This window comes from Nelumbo nucifera, chromosome 5 (assembly GCF_055504915.1).
Source record: "Nelumbo nucifera cultivar China Antique chromosome 5, China Antique-T2T, whole genome shotgun sequence".
Classification (NCBI taxonomy): Eukaryota; Viridiplantae; Streptophyta; class Magnoliopsida; order Proteales; family Nelumbonaceae; genus Nelumbo; species Nelumbo nucifera.
The window spans coordinates 14,810,456-14,830,735 of record NC_142653.1 but is presented as its reverse complement, the minus strand read 5'-3'; the positions used below and the strand labels follow the sequence as shown (position 1 = coordinate 14,830,735).

At 44.7% G+C, this 20,280-nt stretch overlaps 1 protein-coding gene across 1 annotated transcript in view; it reads left to right on the top strand.

Moving 5' to 3' along the window:
- Positions 1–20,280, top strand: part of LOC104604502 (uncharacterized) — a 37,545-nt gene that overhangs the window by 9,304 nt on the left and 7,961 nt on the right. The window contains exons 10-11 of the mRNA XM_010268871.3: positions 360–445; positions 648–740. Of these exons, the coding sequence (XP_010267173.1) occupies positions 360–445; positions 648–740 (179 nt within the window). The remainder of the gene's footprint in view (positions 1–359; positions 446–647; positions 741–20,280) is intronic.

Genomic DNA, 20,280 nt, shown 5'->3' with positions numbered 1-20,280 from the left:
AAAAGGCATCTCGTGGTCTGAGGAATGTGCATTGTACTTTCAGGCATCTAGATTATGTGTAAACTGTAATTGCATAATACTCGTGTTTAATTATGTATTACAAGATATATAATTTGCCTAGAAATCTACTCGCCGTGCCATTCCAGTATGTCCTGGCTGCCTTAACTACATTGGTTTTTCCATCCTTTTGGTGTGCACTTTAATGCTTTCTGCCTTACTGGTTTAAAAGCAGCTTTGTTTCCCATCTCTTTACAAGTCATGTTATTCATAAAAGGGAAAACCTAATTTATAGTCAGACTCTAACTAATTCTCCCCTGGATGATCTAACTCTGAATATTTAAGGGTTATCTATATTGCAGGTTTAGCATTGCTTAAAGTTGGTGGTAGAATGGTTTACTCAACCTGCTCGATGAATCCAGTCGAGAATGAGGCTGTGGTTGCTGAGGTATGTTAGAGATGTAAGAATGGAATTTTTCAGCCGCTAGAAACTAGCATCAAACCTTTTTCTTGGACATTTGGTGATCCACTTCCAGTCATATTTCTACCTCTATGATACACATTTTTATTGTTGACAGCTACTGGAGTTTCTTTTTACTCACTTAAATGCTATTTCCAACATTCATTTGACATTTTTCTCATTTATCCAGGTTTTGCGGAGGTGTGGGGGATCTGTTGAACTTCTTGATGTCTCTTCTGAGCTCCCTCAATTGGTTCACAGGCCAGGTCTTAAGAAATGGAAGGTCAATTAATAATATCCCTACCATTGGGTATATGTTTTTCAATTTTCACCATTTGTTTGTTGGAGTTGCTAAAACCTTGTATACAAATATAGTCATCCAAAGTGAGAACTAGAACTGTAACTAGATTTTGGCATAGAAAAATAAATTATTTCATGGAAAGACTATGATGCACAATAAACTTAGATCTGGTACATAGTTTCATTCAATGTGATTCCTGAGGAGGAGGGTCCGGGGAGAGAGATAGAGGGAGAGAGAAAAATGCAATATATCCTTGAGCATCTTCTAGAATAATCCTTTTGTTGGCATCTTCTAATTTCGACTTGCAGCATTAACTCTGGGCTAAGTGAGAAGTCCATTCGCCTTAAGTGATGGGAGTGGCCCTGAATAGAAGAGCTAGGCCCCAGGAGAAGGTAAGGTTGCCCAGTTGAACTGGGCTTGGGGTTCTGGGCTGGATCTGCATCACAATGTTTAACTTTGATAGATGTTCTATTAGGGAATCCAGAATTCCGGATCATGGTTGAAGATTCAAATCTTATAACATGGATATTGATGGTCTACTTTGGCTCCATAGCCCTGGGTTATGGGGAATCCAGAGCAAAAATTTTGTCCTTGATTCAGGTCAGAATGTGATGCCATTTAGCCCTCCTGGGATAATAATTTATGGGTCTTGTTTTTTTTTTTCCCTTTTTCGTTACAGTATTATGGTTGACTACTTGGATCTCATGGTCATGTCCACTTATTCTTCTGCTTTCTTTTTTGATATTTCAATGTAGTTTTCTAATACCAACATAATAAATAGGATCTCAGCTTAGGCTCAATGATTAGATTCTCTATTTCTTTTGGCACTGTTAGATTCACCATTATGAACATAGAATATTCAATTGATGTGTTTCTTTTATTAACAATAAATTTGAAAACTAATAAAATAATGATAGTTTGGCAAACCATATTTATTTATTTTTTGAAACTGTAAGGTAAAGTATTTCATTAAAAACAAAATGACAAAATACAATGAGGGACTGAACAGAGGATATATAATTCCAGAACAAAACTAACTAGGGCTGTTCACGGGTCGGGTTGGGTCGGTTTACTGAGATTTTTCCAACCGACCCGACCTGGTCGGGTTACCTGAAATTGAAACCGAAACCGACCCTGTGTTAATCAAAACCGACCTGGTTGGTTTGAGTCGGGTTGGGTCAGTTTGGGTCGGTTTCGGCTCTAAGTTCAACCATGGTAATAAATTGGTAGATTGGGCGTCAAAGAAGTAGCAAGCAACATCATCCAGCAAGGAAAGCACATAAATTAAGAGAAAACAGGCCAATAACTTTGTGAAGCAGGAGCACCCCCCATATGCCTGTGTGGTGCAAGTTTGGGTTGCAACTAGGAACTAACTACTAAGTCGGTTCGGTTCGGGTCGGTTTATGATTTTTTACAACTCGAAACCGACCGGTGCTGAAGAAAACCCGGCCGACTCGGGTTGGGTTGATCCAGGTTGGTCGGTTTGGTCGGTTTGGTCAGGTTGGGTCTTCTTATGAACAGCCCTAAAACTAACCATTCCTTACAAAAAGGAAATCAAAATAAAAAAAAAGAACTAGAATGTCTATTTCTAAATAAAGGGTGAACTGCCGACCATGAATGAGCCATCTCCAGTATTTTACTTAAGATTACTTCCTTTGAGGTCTGATTCCTTTCAAATGTTCTCCTGTTTCTTTCACACCACACAGCCCAGAAAACTGCTAAGGGGAGTATGCTCCATGCTACCTTTCCGGCCCTACTTAATCCTTCTAGACACTATGCCTCTATGAATTCCTTCACATCAGCTGGGAAATACAGCTTGACACCAAACAGACCTAACAGTCTTAACCAAATCCAGTTTGTAAACTCACAGTGAATAAGCAAATGGCTAGATGACTCCACATTTCCATTGCATAAAGGACAAGCCAAATCTGCCACCTCTAAGCCTCTTCTGACTAGATTCTCTTTGGTTAGGATCTTGTCCAGCACTGCTCACCATACAAAGAAGGCCAGTTTAGATGGTACAACTTTGATCCATATATCACTTGGAAAAGAAGTGGTATCCTCCATTGATGCTTGTCGGGTGGAGCATCTTCCTGTGAAATACTTGGGGTTGCCCTTGAGAGCAAAATGTTCTTCTTCAGCTATATGGGATCCAGTAATTGAAAGATTGGAGAAAAAGCTTTCCTCTTGGAAGGCAAAATATCTGCCTTTTGGAGGAAGAGAACCCTTTTAAAAAGTACCCTTTCAAATCTTCCTACTTATTTCCTTTCTCTTTTCCCTGTCCCAGCAAAAGTGGCAAAGAGATTGGAGACTCTTCAAAGGAATTTCTTGTGGAGGGGTTGGGAGGAAGAAAAGAAGATCCATCTTGTCAACTGGGAGCAAATCTGTCTTCCCATGGAAGAAGGGGGACTGGGTTTAAGGAAAATTAAGGTGACTAATTTGGCTCTTCTTAGTAAATGGATATGGAGATATGCCACAGAAAGGGGAGCTTGGTGGAGAAACCTGATAGCCGCCAAGTTTGGGGTAGAGTGGGGAAACTGGAGATCTAGAGATCCACTTCCTAATTGGGGCCGTTCTTTATGGAAATGCATAATGAAATGCTTTCCCATGTTTAGAGAGGGTTTAAGCTTCAAAGTAGGCAGAGGAGACAGAATCAGATTCTGGAAGGATTCTTGGTGCTTGGATTACCCTTTGGCTGAAGGTTTTCCTCTTCTTTATCAATGTGCCATCAATCAGAATGCTTCGATTGCTGGCTCTTACACCTTCTCGGGAAATGAGGTGACCTGGGCTCCACAGTTCAGAAGAAGTCTTTTTGATTGGGAATTGGAAGAAGTTATGAGATTGTTGGAAACTTTACAAGCTCAGAGTATTGACTGCAATCAGGATCAGTGGACATGGAATTGGTCTAAACAGGGTAGCTTCTCAGTAAAATCAATGACCAGTAAACTCAGTAGCAGAGCTGCATTGGGGGCTTTTCCATCTAAGCAGATTTGGAACTCAATCTGTCCCTCAAAAGCGAACTTCCTTGTCTGGATTATGGCTTTAAATAAATGCCTGTCGGCCCTGACCAGAACCAACCTAGAAAGAAGAGGCTTGCAGATTTCTGATGACTCTTGTGCTCTTTGTGAATCACACTCAGAAACTACTGATCACCTTTGCATTCACTGTCCTATTGCTGCCCAGGTGTGGGACCTTTTCTTACAGGCTGTGGGGATTTGTTGGGTCATGCCAAAATCTATAAAGGATTTGCTCTGCAGCTGAAAGATCAGCAATCTGAAGAAAAAGGGGAGGCTAATCTGGAGTACTATCCCTGCTGCAGTTCTCTCGGCCATTTGGTCTGAGAGAAACAACAGAATCTTCAATCAAAAAGTGAAAAGTCCAGAGGAGATAGGGCAGGCGGTAGTCAGCAAATTGATGTCCTGGATTTCTGTCACTTCAGAATTCAAACATTTAAATGTTTTTCAATTGTTGAGTTCTCAGTCGACTTGGTGCTTGTAATGGGGGGTGACCCCAGTCCTGCCCTGTCCTTGGCAGGTTTCCGTTTGTATCTTTAAGATTTCTAATAAAATAACCTCACCTTTTCCAAAAAATAATTACAGAAAAACAACCCGATTTCTCAAATATCCAATTTATTTTATCTTCCCCTACACCAGTCGTCTCTGAGTCGTATAAAATCTGGAGCAAGCTGATTAGAGAAGTCACCTCCCAATCGTTTAAGTACCTCCTGAATTGGGGGTTCCACAAGCAATATCCTCTCTGTCTTTCCAAATATTCAGCTATAGTTGCAATCTTATTTGTAGCTATCTCAAACAGATAAGGAAATATGGACATCAAAAGACCTTCACACCAGTGATCCTTCCAAAAGAGAAACCCTCCGGAGTCTGACCATTTCTCACTTTATATTTTATGCCCTTCAAAACTGAGGTTGTATTTTCTGAATTGCCTATCAATTTGAGCATCCATAGGATGATCTAACCTCTTCTGTTTCCCACACCCTGCTACTAGACCCATACTTGGCTACAATTCACAGGCTATCTAACTGCTCATTAAATCTCAACCATTTTCCAAGCAATGCAGTGTTTACATCTTTCACTGATCTGATTCCTAGACCCCCATTAGCTTTAGAGCAGCACATTTTCTTTCAGTTTACCAAGTGACATTTTGATTCCTCCTTCCGTCCCCTCCACAAAAAGTCCCTTATCTTTTTTTTTTCCAACCCTGCAGACCACTTAGCTGGGATTGGGAATAGAGATAGGTGGAACACAGGGAGGGAGTACAGCACACTTTTAATTAAAGTGACTTTGCCCCCTTTGGACAAGTATTTGGTCTTCCACGATGCTAATTTTCTGTTCACCTTCTCCAAGAAAGGCTCCCAAATGGATTTGGATTTACAGTTTCCTCCAAAGGCATGCCCAAATATTTTAGATGGGAGTTTACCAACTTTACATCCCCAATCTTCTGCCCAGTCTTCCAAATTTGTCACCTCCCCAACAGCCATTATTTTCACTCTTCAGGATGTTAATATGCAAACCTGTTACCACCTTGAACCATCTTAAGACTGCCTTCACATTCCAAATTTGTTCCCAGGATGCATCACAGAAGAAAAGGGTGTCATCTGCAACTAGCAGTAGTGTTATCTTCTCCACTACCTACATCAAATCCTCCTAAAAGTCCTCCCATCCGTGCTCTCTCTACCATCCTATATAGGACTTCAGTCACGCAAATAAACAAGAGGAGAGAAAGTGGATCCCCTTGTCCTAAGCCCCTAGTTCTTCTAAACATCCCACATGAACTCCCATTCACAAGAACTGAGAAAGAAGAAGAAGAAGATAAACACACTTTTATCCAAGAAATTCCAATTTATGTGATCATAAGCCTTCTCCATATCCACCTTACACAACAATCCCACAAGCCCACTTCTCGAATCTATCACTTCGTTAGCTATGAGAACCCCATCTACTAACAGCCTTCCCCCATGAATGCACCTTGAGATTCAGAAATCAGTTTTGAGATCACTTTAGCCACTGTTAGCCAAGAGTTCGGCTAATATCTTATATAAGCTGCTGACAAGGCTAATAGGTTTGAAATCAGACAGCTTTAATGCCCCTTTCTTTGGGATTAGAGTGATGAGCGTGTGGTTTAAGCTTCTTTTTAGAACATCTTGCTTCACAATTTCCCAACATTTCTTGTAAAAAAGCAGAGTAAATCATCAGGTCCCGGTGCCTTATCTCCCTTACATCCCTTTATCACTTCCACACTTCTTCCTCTGTCAATGGCTTCTCCAACTCTCTGGATTGCTCTGCTGAGAGGGATTCTAATTGAAACCCTTCTAACATGGGCCTGAATCTCCATTCTTCCTTGTACAAATTTTTATAGTACTTCACTATACGTATTTTAATTTGTCTTTCCTCCTTTCCACCCCCTGACTTTCCAATTTTTTTAATGTATTTTATCTCCTTCTTGCACTAGCCATTTTATGGAATAATTTCGTTTTGTTATCTCCACCTCGCAACCACAAACACCTGACAATGTTGGCTTCTTAGAGGATGATAGTGATATCTTAACAAGGTCTGGCAATTATTGAAAATTGTAAGAAACCTCAAGTCAGGCTTGAATGTACTGAATAAACAGCCTTGAATGTACTTCATTTTGATCTCAAAGTGGAGAAATTGAACATGTATCTAATAATATGGTGGCAAATATAAAGGCTTCCAAAACTTAATACAAACATCTGCAGGTGATGAAGCAACACCCAAAAAACACTATCCAAACACAACACAATTGGATCAAACTAAAGGGAAAAAAAACACTCTCCATAACTCTTCCTGAAATAAAATCTTCTTCTTGAAACTCTAGGTCCACAGCTTCACAAAACCCTCTGCTAGCTCGCCCATACCTTAATCTTCTCCTTCAAACACTTCTTCCTGCCCATCTCCTTCCTTGTTCCATTCCTCTGCTCCTTCCCCTACTAACCCTTCTTTAAACTCCCCTCCCTCTTGCTCCTTTCAAACGCTTCAAAAGTCCGTCTAGCAAATTCTTCTTTGCCCCAAAAGAATTGACCAAAACTCTTGCCACTTCTTACATCTCTTGCAGCTAATTCCTCAACCTCCACCAATCCTCCCTTTTCTTCCTTGCTATTTAAAATGGATTCATTGGAATTCTTCTCCTCCACTCCCTGCTCCTTTTTGTGAATCTCCAGCTCTCCAACTATCTTAGCCTTTCTCTCATGCAAATAACATGTGGGTCATTGCACCATCCAACACTTGGGTCTTGGGATCTTTTTTCTCGTATATCTCCTTCATTGGACCTCTGGACTTTGTTCCTTTTCTCTTCTAAACCTTCTTCAATTTGTTTGCTGGACAAGCCCCTACTAGGGTCTCTTTCAATCCAAAGAAAACTTTAGTAACATGCACTCCATTAAGTCAAACTCTTTGATCCATTAGCTTTTGTGTTGCCCAACAAAAGAGGAAGAATTATGTAGTGTATTAGAGCTGCGGCAATCTGGACAATTTTGGAAGAAAGGAATGCAAGGATTTTCCAAGAAAAGGAACCACATCTTTTATTCATCAAGGGGTGTATTAAACTCTAGATTCTTTCCAATTGTTCACTTTTGATGACCTTTGGAGGAACTGGTTAACAGTGGCAAACAACTCCTCCAGGAAGGAAAAGGTCATTGTTTCCTAGACCCCACCACTTGACGGTTGGGTAAAGTTGAATTTTGATGGAAGCAGTCAACATCTTAGCCTTATACTCTGGTCCAATGGGAGTGGGAGACTCGGTCAGGGTTGAATTATCGACGGCTTTATAGGGTATTCAGATAGCAAACGAATTAGGAGTTACACATCCTCTCATTGAAGGAGATTCTAGTGATTTAAAAGGCGCGCCTAGGTGCACAAGCGAGGTGCATTTTAGGGTAGGCGCCTTGCCCAGGTCCTAGGTACAGCCCTTCCAAAAGGCACACACTTGGTGCACCTAGGCGTGCGCCTTTTGAAAGTTTGATGCTTTTTTGCCTTTTTTGAACCTAGTGGCTAGGTTAGGGGCTCCGCCCCTAGACCCCATGCCATGCCCCTCGAGGCAAGCCCAAACAAGTCCATGTTAGGGTCCTAAAGCTCCGAGAACACCCTATTTGGTAATGTTGTTCATTCATTCATCCTACTAAAATATCTTCTTAAAAAGCAATTAAAATTATAAAATCATTATTTTTTGTGTGAGAACTAAGAATTTAGGACCCTATCAGGAATGTAATATGTTTTACATCATATTAACTACTTTAAGTAATGCAATTGAGGAAAAAAAAAGAGATTGTGGGTTTTACATGCTTGAAAATGTTTTATATGTTTGATTTTATTTTTAAATTCACATTTGAATATGCTTTACATGTTATGTTTATGTATTTTAATACTAGATAATAGGTTTTTTAAAACATTTATTTTAAAATTTAAAGTATTTTTTATTAATATTATGTTTAATATTTTTTTTTATTTTCTTTTGCATTTTTATTTTTCTGACATTTATTTTTTATTTTTTAGCATTTTTTATTTTTGCGCCTTGCTTCAAAAAGGCACGTGCCTCGCCTAGTGCCTTGGGCGCAAATTGACCCCTGCACCTTGCGCTTTTAAAACACTGGGAGATTCTAAGATTGTTGTGGGCTGGTTAGTAGAGCCGGGATCAGTCATTTAGTGCTATAATGACTTCCTAAAAAAGGCAAGCTGGTTAACAATTAACATGTGGTGGATGCATTCGTGGGAAGAATTACCGCCGCCGGCAGCAGCAGTGAGGGGGAGCCCACACAGCAGCTTATCTTGCCACGTCAGCTCTTCTTGCCAGCTCGCCAATAGTTTACTTATTCCAGTTCTGTTCTTACTTATCTATTAGAGATAGGAACTGAGTTCTGTTAGAAGTCTGTTAGAAGTAGGAGTTCTGTTCTTACTTATCTAGTTCTGTTCTTACTTATCTCTTAGAGATAGGAACTGAGTTCTGTTAGAAGTCTGTTAGAAGTAGGAGTTTGATTTAAAGTTGGGATTGTCCTAGCTTAGTCGAATGGAGTAAGGAGTCTCCTCTTGTAATCTCCTATTTAAGGAGCTGTGATTTTTTTTTTTTTTTGATCAATAACACTTTCATTAATTCATCAGTAGAAAATTTACAAGTGGAAGACAAACACACTTATCTTCCAAGAGTCACAAAGAACTTCAAGAAAGGAAAGAAGAAAATACAAAGATATAAGGACACTAACATTACAACTTAGCCCAAAACAAGGAATCCCTTTCTGCCCCTTGTTTTGCTAAATCGTCAGCTAGGGAATTAGCTGATCTCTTAATCCAACATGTCTTAACTTCCATCTCCCGCACCAGCCATTTGAATTTCCTCTTCTCATTGTTATACTTCCAAAGATCATTTTGTTCTTTGGTCAGCCACCCTATCACCACCTCTGAATCCCCTTCAATTATAAGTTTCTTGATGTTCAATTCCTTAGCTTTCCGGGCTCCTTCCATAACTGCACATATCTCAGCTCTAAGGGAGTCACCCACTCCAATTGGGCCTGAGAACAAAGCAGAGATGACCCCATTTTCATCTCTAAAAACACCCCCGATCCCTGATTGTCCCGGGTTTCCCCTACTGCATCCATCAAAGTTTAATTTCAAGAATCCACTAGGTGGGGGGGTCCAAGCCACACTCATTATTGACTTGATTTGCGTGCAACTTGCAATTTCACCCCACTTCCTCAACATGTCATCCACAGTGTAATCTGTGATTATTTCCAGAGATTTCAGCCACTGTACCGCCCTAAACTGTATGATAGTCCTCAAATCTGCTGTCCCTCTCTGAGTTTCTGAGAATATCTTGGAGTTCCTTTCTTCCCACAGTGTCCAACATACTGCAGCCCTTAGTCCTCTCCACATTGTCCTTCCCCTTTTTAACCGCCACCTGAAGGAGGGGGCAAAAAGGCCCTGCATGTCTGATGGGGGATTCCAGCTGCATCCAAACAAGGAGAAAGCCCAAACCCACAACGACCTCGCGAAGTGGCACGACACCATTAGGTGAAAACCGGTCTCCCCGTCTGCTTTGCATAGAACACACCACTGAGGTAACAAGCAAGTATTGGGTCTCTTCTTTTGGAGTAGATCACCAGTGTTGATTCTTTCCAGATAGGCTTCCCAACAAAAACTACCAACCCTAGGAGGTATAGCTCTGCACCAAACCTCACCAACAGGAAAAGGGGACAGGGTAGGACTGGTGGACTGACTTAAGACTTTGAAGAAAGAAGCACAAGAGAAAATGCCATTGGGGTTAGGTGTCCAAATTCTAGAATCCGCCCTAGTGGGGTCTAAGACAACGTTATCAAGAATTGCAAGAAGGCTCGAAATACAGTCGAAGTCTGAATCCCTCAAATCCCTTCTTGGAACCCAAGTTCCACCCAATCCCAGAAGTGGAAGAGGACGGGGTGGTGAAAGACGAGATCGGCTCATTTTTCAAATCAGAAAGAGCGTACAAAGACGGAAACTGATCCTTTAGAGGGGCGCTCCCCACCCAGGTTTGTTCCCAAAATTTTATGGAATTACCGGAATTCAAGTCATACCTGATATTAGGAATGAAAAAAGGTAGCAGGTCATGAATGGCTTTCCAAGGAGAATTGCTTGTGATCCTAGCTCTGATTCCAGCGTCCCATCCATTGTGCTCCAGCCCATGAATACTTGCCACATATTCTAGCCCATAGCTTCTCCTTTTCCAAAGGAAACCTCCACAACCACTTCCCCAGCAGAGTCATATTCCTTCTCTTAATACTCCCAAGCCCCAAACCACCACACGACTTACTCCTGCACACTATTTCCCAGCTAACTCTATGATATCTCTTCTCTTCTCCTGGCTCCCACAGGAAATCTCTCATTAACTTCTCTAATCTGTTAGCAATCTTCACTGGGATTTTAAACACCGACATGAAGAAAATGGGTAAGTTAGCAAGCGTGGCCTTAATTAATGTAATTCTCCCGCCAAGAGAGAGGTAATTCTTTTTCCAAGATACCAATCTTTTTTCAAACCTTTCCATCACCGGGTTCCAGAAGTTCTCTCTCTTGGGATTATCACCTAATGGTAATCCTAAATAGTTCAGAGGCCACCCCGTGACTTCACACCCCAGCACTTCAGCACTCTCCTTGATCTCTCCCTCCTCCAAATTCACCCCCACTACATAGCTTTTCCCAAGGTTAACCTTCAAGTTGGATAGTTGCTCAAACAGTTGTATCACCGACTTTAAATTCCTGATAAACCTCACATTACCACCTTCACAAAACAGAATCGTGTCATTAGCAAATTGTAAATGTGTGAGGGGGTTTTCCATCCTCCCAACCCTCCAGCCTCTAATGAGCCCCCTAGAATCTGCTCTGTGAATCAATTTCCCCAAAACCTCCGTAATTAAAATGAACAAGAAAGGAGAAAGGGGGTCTCCTTGTCTTATACCCCTACTGGCTAGAAAGAAATCTACCACTGTCCCATTCACTAGCACTGAATAATGACAATTCCGGACATAGCCCATGATCCACTTACACCATCTAGCCCTGATGTAACCGTTTCTGGTCACGTACCATTTTTTGTGATGTATAAATTTTTTGGCTAAGTACCTCGTTGTTTGACCCGGTGGTGACGTACCTTGGTGTTGAGCTACTTGGTGGCGAGCTACATGGTGGCGAGCTCCCTGGTGGAGAGCTACTTGGTGACGAACTGCCTGGTGGCGAACTGCCTGGTGGCGAGTTGCCTGGTGGCGAACTGCCTGGTGGTGCTCCCTGGTGGAGAACTGCCTGGTGGTGCTCCCTGGTGGCGAACTGCCTGGTGGTGAACTCCCTGGTGGCGAACTGCCTGGTGGCAAACTCCCTGGTGGCGAACTGCCTGGTGGACTCGTCACTTGACTTGCTCCTAGGCGGCCTGCAACTCAGAGGATGGTGGAGCTCCCTGGTGCAGCGCAACCCGACTACCCCCCGCGTGAGGTGATTTCCTCTCCTTTGTAGGCGGCGGGAGCTGAGGGACCTGCGAGAACTGAATCAGAGGACTCGGGGGTATTTTCCCTGTGGGGACTCTCCGATGCCTAAGTTAGCATTCTGATTACAGAGAGCTTGGAGAGAAATGAGAGAGCTAGAGAGCAGGGGTTACCATCCTTTTTCCTCTCCCTTGGCTTTGGGGGTCGGAGTCCTTATATAGTGGTGTCCTCGCGGGTTAGGTGGGTGAAAAGCCTTCAAACGGTAAGACTCGTCATATCCCGTCAGAACCGGGGTACGGTGATGAACTCCTCGAGGTTGTCAGGCTGGCGCTTGTGTCAGGCGGCCAGGTCGGCGCCTGGGCCAGTTTGTTAGGTTGGCGCCTGTGTCAGTCGGCGGATCGGTGTCTGGGCCAGGTTGTCAGGTCGGTGCCTGTGTCAATCGGCGGGTCGGTGTCCGAGCCAGGTTGCCAGGTCGGCGCCTATGTCAGTTGGTGGGTCGGTGTCTGGGCCAGGTTGTCAGGCAGGAGATCTTCCTGCGATATGCCAAACTACTCTTCTGTACCGAGCTACCCTACAAGTGGCGAGAAGCCCGGGTGAGCTATGCCGAGCTGCCTGGCTCCTTGGTGGCAAACTCCTTGGAGAGCCGCCTAGCTCCTTGGCGAGCTCTTTGGTGAGCTATCGAGCTCCTTGGCAAGCTCCTTGGTGAGCTACCGAGCTCACGGGGTATGCCGTTAATGGTTCTCGGTGGGCGTCTTATAGGTTGCCAGGTCGGCCAGGTAGGATCATGTGCCAGGCTGATCCGGCCAGGTCGCGCGGCCGCGTCAGGTCGCGCGCAGGCTGTGCGGGCCGCGCCAGGCCGCGTGTAGGTCCCGCCAGGCCAGCCAGACCAGTGCCCGGGTGGGACACCAACTTGGTAAGTTGTTTGCCTGGGTGTTTGTCTAGTTGTCACGAGGTGCCATGTGTCACAATTTCACTGGAGGGCCAAATCTGCCCTCATCAATTGCCCCCCACTCCCGAGCTGAGAGTAACTCAGCGAAGGGAGTAGATTTCTTTTGGACCGTAAGTCGACGAGCTAGTAGGTGCTGATCCAATTCCTTAGGCTTCGGGAGCTGCCTGTATGTGGCGAGCTACCACTAAGGCGAGGGGGTCTCCGCCAGTTCAGTAGTGTAGCCCTTAGGCTCTAGGGCAACTTATAGTTCACTTTTCCTGATTTTGCTCCTACTAAGGAAGCGACTGGATATTTAGCAATAGTGTGGCCCGTAGGCTTTGGGAGTGACCGGGTCTTAAGCAGTAATGTGGCCCGTAGGCTTTGCCTGTGAGGTGTCGAGCTATGATTGTGCTGCATCAGCTTCGTAATGCCGGTCACCCACTCCTACAAGAAGCTACTAGGAGCTCGACCTTCGGGGGCAGCACTACTAACTTTAGGTCGCCAGCTCACACGGGAGCCTTGGAAGGCTCGACCGGTAAGGGCGCCTATGTAGTCTGTTGGCCGTCAACTCCCGCAGAAGCCACGAAGAGCTCATCTTTGTAGGGGGGACCTTGCGGAGAGGACTGATGGGGCATTATCTGAATTGAAAGTAAGGTTGGTAGAGCTACTTAGTCTGTTAGCTCCCTGCATAGTCTTTGAGTTCATAAAAAATGTAAACTATAAAGCGATAGCTTCAATTTCTAAAAAGTGAGGACTTAACTTTGGTAAGATGAGAACTTAGCTTTTGTAGGATGAGAACTTAGCTTTTTGTAGCGTGTTCCCACAGACGGTGCCAATTGATGTAACCGTTTCTGGTCACGTACCATTTTTTGTGATGTATAAATTTTTTGGCTAAGTACCTCGTTGTTTGACCCGGTGGTGACGTGCCTTGGTGATGAGCTACTTGGTGGCGAACTGCCCGGTGACGAGCTCCCTGGTGGAGAGATACTTGGTGACGAACTGCCTAGTGGTGCTCCCTGGTGGCGAACTGCTTGGTGGTGAACTCCCTAGTGGCGAATTGCCTGGTGGCGAACTCCCTGGTGGCGAACTGCCTGGTGCACTCGTCACTTGACTTTCTCCTAGGCGGCTTGCAACTCAGAGGATGGTGGAGCTCCCTGGTGCAGCGCAACCCGACTACACCGCGTGAGGTGATTTCCTTTCCTTTGTAAGCGGCGGGAGCTGAGGGACCTGCGAGAACTGAATCAGAGGACCCGGGAGTATTTTCCCGGCAGGGACTCTCCGATGCCTAAGTTAGCATTCTGGTTATAGAGAGCTTGGAGAGAAATGAGAGAGCTAGAGAGCAGGGGTTACCATCCTTTTTCCTCTCCCTTGGCTTTGGGGGTCGGAGTCCTTATATAGTAGTGTCCTCGCGGGTTAGGTGGGTGAAAAGCCTTCAAACGGTAAGACTCATCATATCCCATCAGAACCGGGGTACGGTGATGAACTCCTCGAGGTTGTCAGGCTGGCGCTTGTGTCAGGCGGCTAGGTCGGCGCCTGGGCCAGTTTGTCAGGTTGGCGCCTGTGTCAGTCGGCGGATCGGTGTCTGGGCCAGGTTGTCAGGTCGGCGCCTGTGTCAGTTGGCGGGTCGGTGTCCGGGCCAGGTTGCCAGGTCGGCGCCTGTGTCAGTTGGCGGGTCGGTGTCTGGGCCAAGTTGTCAAGCAGGAGATCTTCCTGCGATACGCCAAACTACTCTTCTGTACCGAGCTACCCTACAAGTGGCGAGAAGCCCGGGGGAGCTATGCTGAGCTACTTGGCTCCTTGGTGGCGAGCCCTTTGGTGAGCTACCGAGCTCCTTGGCGAGCTCCTTGGTGAGCTACCGAGCTCACGGGGTATGCCGTTAATGGTTCTCGGTGGGCGTCTTATAGGTTGCCAGGTCGGCCAGGTCGGATCATGTGCCAGGCTGATCCGGCCAGATCGCGAAGGCCGCTTGCAGGCCGCGTGCAGGTCGCGTCAGTTCAGCCAGACCGGTGCCCGGGTGGGACACCAACTTGGTAAGTTTTTTGCCTGGGTGTTTGCCTAGTTGTCACGAGGTGCCACGTGTCGCAATTTCACTGGAGGGCCAAATCTGCCCTCATCAATCAAACCCGAATTTGGTTAAAACTTTCCTCAAGAACTCCCAGTCCACCAAGTCATAAGCCTTTTCCAAGTCCAGCTTACAGACCACTCCCTTCTTCTTATCCCTCTTAAAGTTCTCCATACTCTCATTAGCAGTTAAAATCTGGTCTGTAATTTGTCTTCCATTCACAAAAGCTCCTTGATAGTGTTCAATGATATCCGGAATTACCTTCTTCAGCCTCAAAGACAACACTTTTGCAATGATCTTGTACAAGCTATTCGCCAAACTTATTGGCCTAAAATCCTTCGGGTGGGATGCATCTTTCTTTTTGGGAATTAAGGCTATAAATGTAGAGTTCACACCCTGATTGACAATTCCTCTCCTGAAAAACTCCTCAAACACCCGCAAGAGATCATCTTTCAAAATATCCCAACAATCCTGATAAAAAGCCATTGTAAACCCATCCGGCCCTGGAGCTTTTGTTCTATCCATAGAAAACACAGCCTCCTTGATCTCTTCTATATTAAAGCTTCTTTCCATCCTTCTCCTGTTCTCCACCCCTACATCTGGCCAATCCAAACCTTCTACCCACACCCTTCTACTCACAGGCCTTCTTAGAATAGATTTGAAATGCTCCACACAAGCCCTGGCAATCTCCTCTTGCTGTACTAACTCAACTCCATCTACTACCAGTTTGGAGATAAAGTTCTTCCTTCTCCTGCCATCTGCTAGAGAGTGGAAATACCTAGTGTTTCTATCTCCCTCTTGCAACCATTTACACCGAGATTTTTGCCTCCAGCTAATTTCCTCCTTGTGCAGGCAATCCTCTAACTGTCTTCTCAATTCTCTCCTGAGGTCATTGTCTTCCTCTCCAAATTCTCCCCTTTCCTCTTTAAAGTCAAGGCTTTCAATCTTCTTCATCAAGTCTCCCTTTCTTTCTTCTATCCTCCCGAACTCCATCAAGTTCCACTCCTTAATTCTTGCTTTCAAGAATTGTAGTTTCTTATGGAATTTTATCCCCTCTCACTCCACCGACGGGTTACACTCATGCCACCACTCCCTCACTTTGTTAGTAAACCCTGGATGCAGTAACCACATATTTTCAAATCTAAAGGGGGTAGGACCTCCACACCTTCTTTCCTCCTTGCATAACACTATGGGCCAGTGATCCGAGGTCACCCTTGGGAGAGCTCTAGCATCCAAGGTTCCCCAATGTTCTTCCCAATCCAAAGAGAACAGGAATCTATCCAGCTTAGAGCAAATGGGTCTAGATTGGAGATTTGACCATGTAAATGCCTTATGCACTAGGGGAATCTCTTTAAGCTCAAAGGCATCCACAAGACTATTAAACTTCCTCATGCTTTTTGTCACCCTCTGGTTAATCTTATTTGACTCTTCCGAGAACCTTATCACATTGAAGTCCCCACCCATGCACCAAGGCCCATCCCACAACCCTCTAACATCAGCCAGTTCCTCCCACAGCTCCTTTCTCTCTCTGTAATCATTCGGTTCGTAAACATTTGTTAGCACCCACATATAATCATCCTCTTGCTGCTTAAACTTCATGGAAACCGAGTACTTTCCGATCAACTCCTCCATCCCTTCAACCACATCCCTCTTCCACATTGTTACAATCCCCCCAGAAGCACCCCACGATGGAGCCGCCACCCAGCTAATCCCCCTAGCTTTCCATACACTCCTTGCCCATTTGTCACTAAACTCCATTCTCTTAGACTCTTGCAACAGCACAATGTCTGGGTCATACCGTCTTATTACCTCTTTTATTGTTGCTCTCTTCTTCGCACTCCCAATTCCCCTCACATTCCAACTAAGAATCTTCATTCCGCTTCTTTTACAAACCCTTGCCACCTACCCGCTACTTTCCCCCTTTCCTTCTATCTCCTTTTACCTCGAGCTTCTTGTCTCCTTCTACATCTCTCTTTAGTCTCTCTACTTCACTCAACCTCCTCTTCTTTGTTATGATCTGCATCTTCCTCTTCTGTAAACTTTCTTTCAACTCGTTCAAATCCTCCAGCCTACAGCCCAACTTCCCTACAAATTCTGCTATCGTGTCTTCTCTCACCGATTCCGCCACCCCTACCCTTCCTACAGAATCCCCGTCATCTCTGTCCACCTGCCTTTCCTTCCTCTCCTCTATTCCCACCTCAATTCTTTCCTCTCCAACCTTCCTCCCCTTACTGTTACCTCCCTCCTTGCTTTTTCCCCGTAAACCTCTCCATCTCTACCCTCATTCCTATCCCTCCTCTCTTCCTTCCTCCCCTTCCCTCCTCCAAATCAGCTGCCCTTCCACATCCTTAAACACTCTTTCAATGATTTCCCACACTTGTCCACTTCTATACCTTTCTTCCCGCACCTTCCCACAATCCTTCCTTCCCCTCTCCCCCTCCTCAGAGAGCCCGCCTACTAGCTCGGCTGCATATTCATGGGCTACAGGACATGGTACAGGAACGGAATCTAGAACCAAAGACACAGGAGACACATTAGTAGCACAAACCGAAATCACATGGTTACCTGGGATTGAAGGACAAGCTAGAATAGGACTGTTCCCAGCCTCCTTCTCTTGTTCCGAAGTTTGGTAAATAATTATCTTCCTGAGTTGGTTGGGAAGTACTTCTGTCCTTTGGTCAATCTGGTGATCTTTCCACTCTACCCCTGGGTCACCCCTAGAAAGCATATTCTTACTCTGCTTCCGTTTTCCCCTTCTGATAAACCTTGCACACTCTGTGGTCTTGGGAATGAGATAATCCGATTGCAGTCTTCACCCTGGAATAATCTTGCAATATTCCACCCTTCCATATCACCTCCAGCACAGCTGCCTTCATCATTTACACTGCCCACGCTAGAGCCATCGACAGAAAGGTCCTCCGGTTCACCATCGTCTTCACTACACTGCACCCACCCTTCAAACTTCTCTTTCTTCTCTTCAGTTCTTCCCCTAGTGAAACTTAGCTCCGGCCTCTCTGAGAAGCCTCGCACGGGGCTAAGCTCCTTCAAACTGCGTCGGGAGACCCACTGTAACGCCCTCTTCTTTCCTGGTTTCCGACGCTGCGCGTATTCCCCCTTTTGGCTTGCAGTTGGGGACGATGATAGACCGAAACCGAAGTCTATCTTAGTCGAAACCCCAGTCACGTGTTTCTTTAGTGGCTCACGCGCCTTATAAACAATCTGGGTCGGGCCCGCTGGCCTGTTTGGGCCTTTAAGAATACCCTTTGCAGCCCACATGGGCTTTTGCTTTGGCCCATTTGTAAGCACCCGCGAGCTCACGTGACTTTTAAGAAGGTCACGCACGTCCAGCCCCGACCCCGGTTTGGTTCTAACAGGTTTAAGTTCAAATCTTCCTTGGCCCAGCCCCTTTTCCCTGTTCAGAACAGTCTTGGCGCCAGTTACAACCTGTGCAAAGGACCTGCCACCCTCCAGACTGCTCGCTTCTTCCACACGCGAAAATCCCACCCCCTGCCTACTACCCTTTTGTTTCTCCAGCAAATGTTTTTCCATTTTAGTGAAAGTGCTTTTCTTGTTTGAATCCTCCAACCCTTTCTTGCCACGCAGCTCTTCTTCTTCAACCTTCTCATCTCCCTCCATACGAGCCTCTTTCCAGAGCATCGATTCAGTGGATGAAACCAGCCACACTGAGTAGCACTGCCTCTCGACTAGCACCTCTATCTTCCGAGGTATCTCCTCAGGTTTTACTCCATTCAATAAAATGGAAGCTGAACGAAGGTCTCCCCAAAAGGCCCCTCCTAGTGATCCTCCACACATCAAAGCAATGGCTTCAGCAGTTTCTTGCTTCCACAAATGAAAGGGAAGACCTAGCAGACGCACCACCACTCCATCTTCAACAAAGAAATCTTTGGAGTTTGAACCCGGACACCATCTTGATACTGTGAAATTTCCAAGCTTAGCTTGGATGTTTAAAGCCTCAACTTCTACTCTGTTCTCAAGCAAATCCAGCAAAGCCTTGTTCTTCTCAAAGGATGTTAAAATAAATGTGCTCTTCAACTTTAACCTTGCTGTTAACAGATCTGCAACTTTCCTCCAGTCAAGAATGGGAGCTGAAGCTTCAACTATCAATTTACTTTCCCAATCCCCTCTCTGTATGTTTACTCCCATTCTGTAATTACCTGCCCCAGCTAACACTAAAGGAGTCTCTTGCTTAGTCTTGTTCACCATACTACTAGACCTGCTTATCTTCCTTTTTACTAATGCTTCTCTTTTTACACTCGTACGTTTCAGCAGTTCACATAAGGCATCAAGAACTGCCTTCCGTCAAGAACTGCTTATCTTCCTTTTTAAGGAGCTGTGATTTGGGAATAAAGTCTTCAGTTTCCAGTTAAGAGAAGAGTGAGGAGAGTTCGGGTGGTCTCTTGAACAAATCACCCATTCGGTTTTCCACAATAGGGTCTGCACGCAAGGGAAGGCGCAAGGGGAAACAAGAGGTTCTCCCCGTGGACCGACCCGTGACGAGATCCTATGCCCGGGCCCATAACATAACATGTCTGTTAGCTCACATTGGGTGAGCAGGTTAGCAAATGCTTTGGCTGATCATCTTGCTAAACAATGGGTTTTGAGGGAACATCTGTACTGGACAACATTGTAATGTTTTTGGTGTAGCTTTTACACTTTAATCTCAAGGGAGGTTGCACCTCGTGCCTCTCCTTGGGGTGCTTGTAAGTTGTAACATTTCTGATATATCGTTAATAAATCTCTTTTCAATTATCAAAAAAGTCAAACTCTGAGGGGCATTCATTGGGTAATCTGGGACCATCTAATATTTGGTGGAGTCATCAGGGAGGGTAATGGCTCTATCATCCTTTCCTTTCCCTCACTTGTATAAGATATGAGGGGCTGAGCTGTTGTTTCCATGTTCAAGCCAGGGATCCAGCTATATGTTTCTATGAGCTTTAGAATCTTAGATTGTTATAGATTGGATGAGAAATACCTCCATGGGCCCCTGGAGGCTACTATCTAACTACAAGTTTGTTCCCTGGTTGCCAGGTTGAACATGAACCCCTGTCAGATGGGTCCTACATCCTCCAATATAATATGGTTGTTTACTACCCTGCTAAAGGGGAAAGTGATGAAGAGTGGGAGAACCTTTTTGTGGGAATAGATGTGCTTGTATGTTTGTGTATAGGGGAGCCAATTTAAATGATCTACAGTTGTCCATGGCGTCTTACTGATATTTTTTTTATCAGTAAATATGTGTTTTATTAAAATTCAGATTCAGATTGTAAACATTTTATACAATTTGATGATGGGACTGTTGATCCCTTTTCCTCACTCTACAGTTGTCCATGGTTAGACTCACATCCTTCATTAAAACTACATTTACTTGTTACTCATAAGAAAATAGTTACACAATGGTTAGACCAAACACCAAAGTTCTTCCTATAACCAATCAACTGGTATTCATCAAAATTCGGGGAGGGGGGTCTGATTGACCAAAGTTCTTCTAATATCATGCCTTTTTGGCATCATAGAAATTGCCTATGTAGAATGATGCTATTTG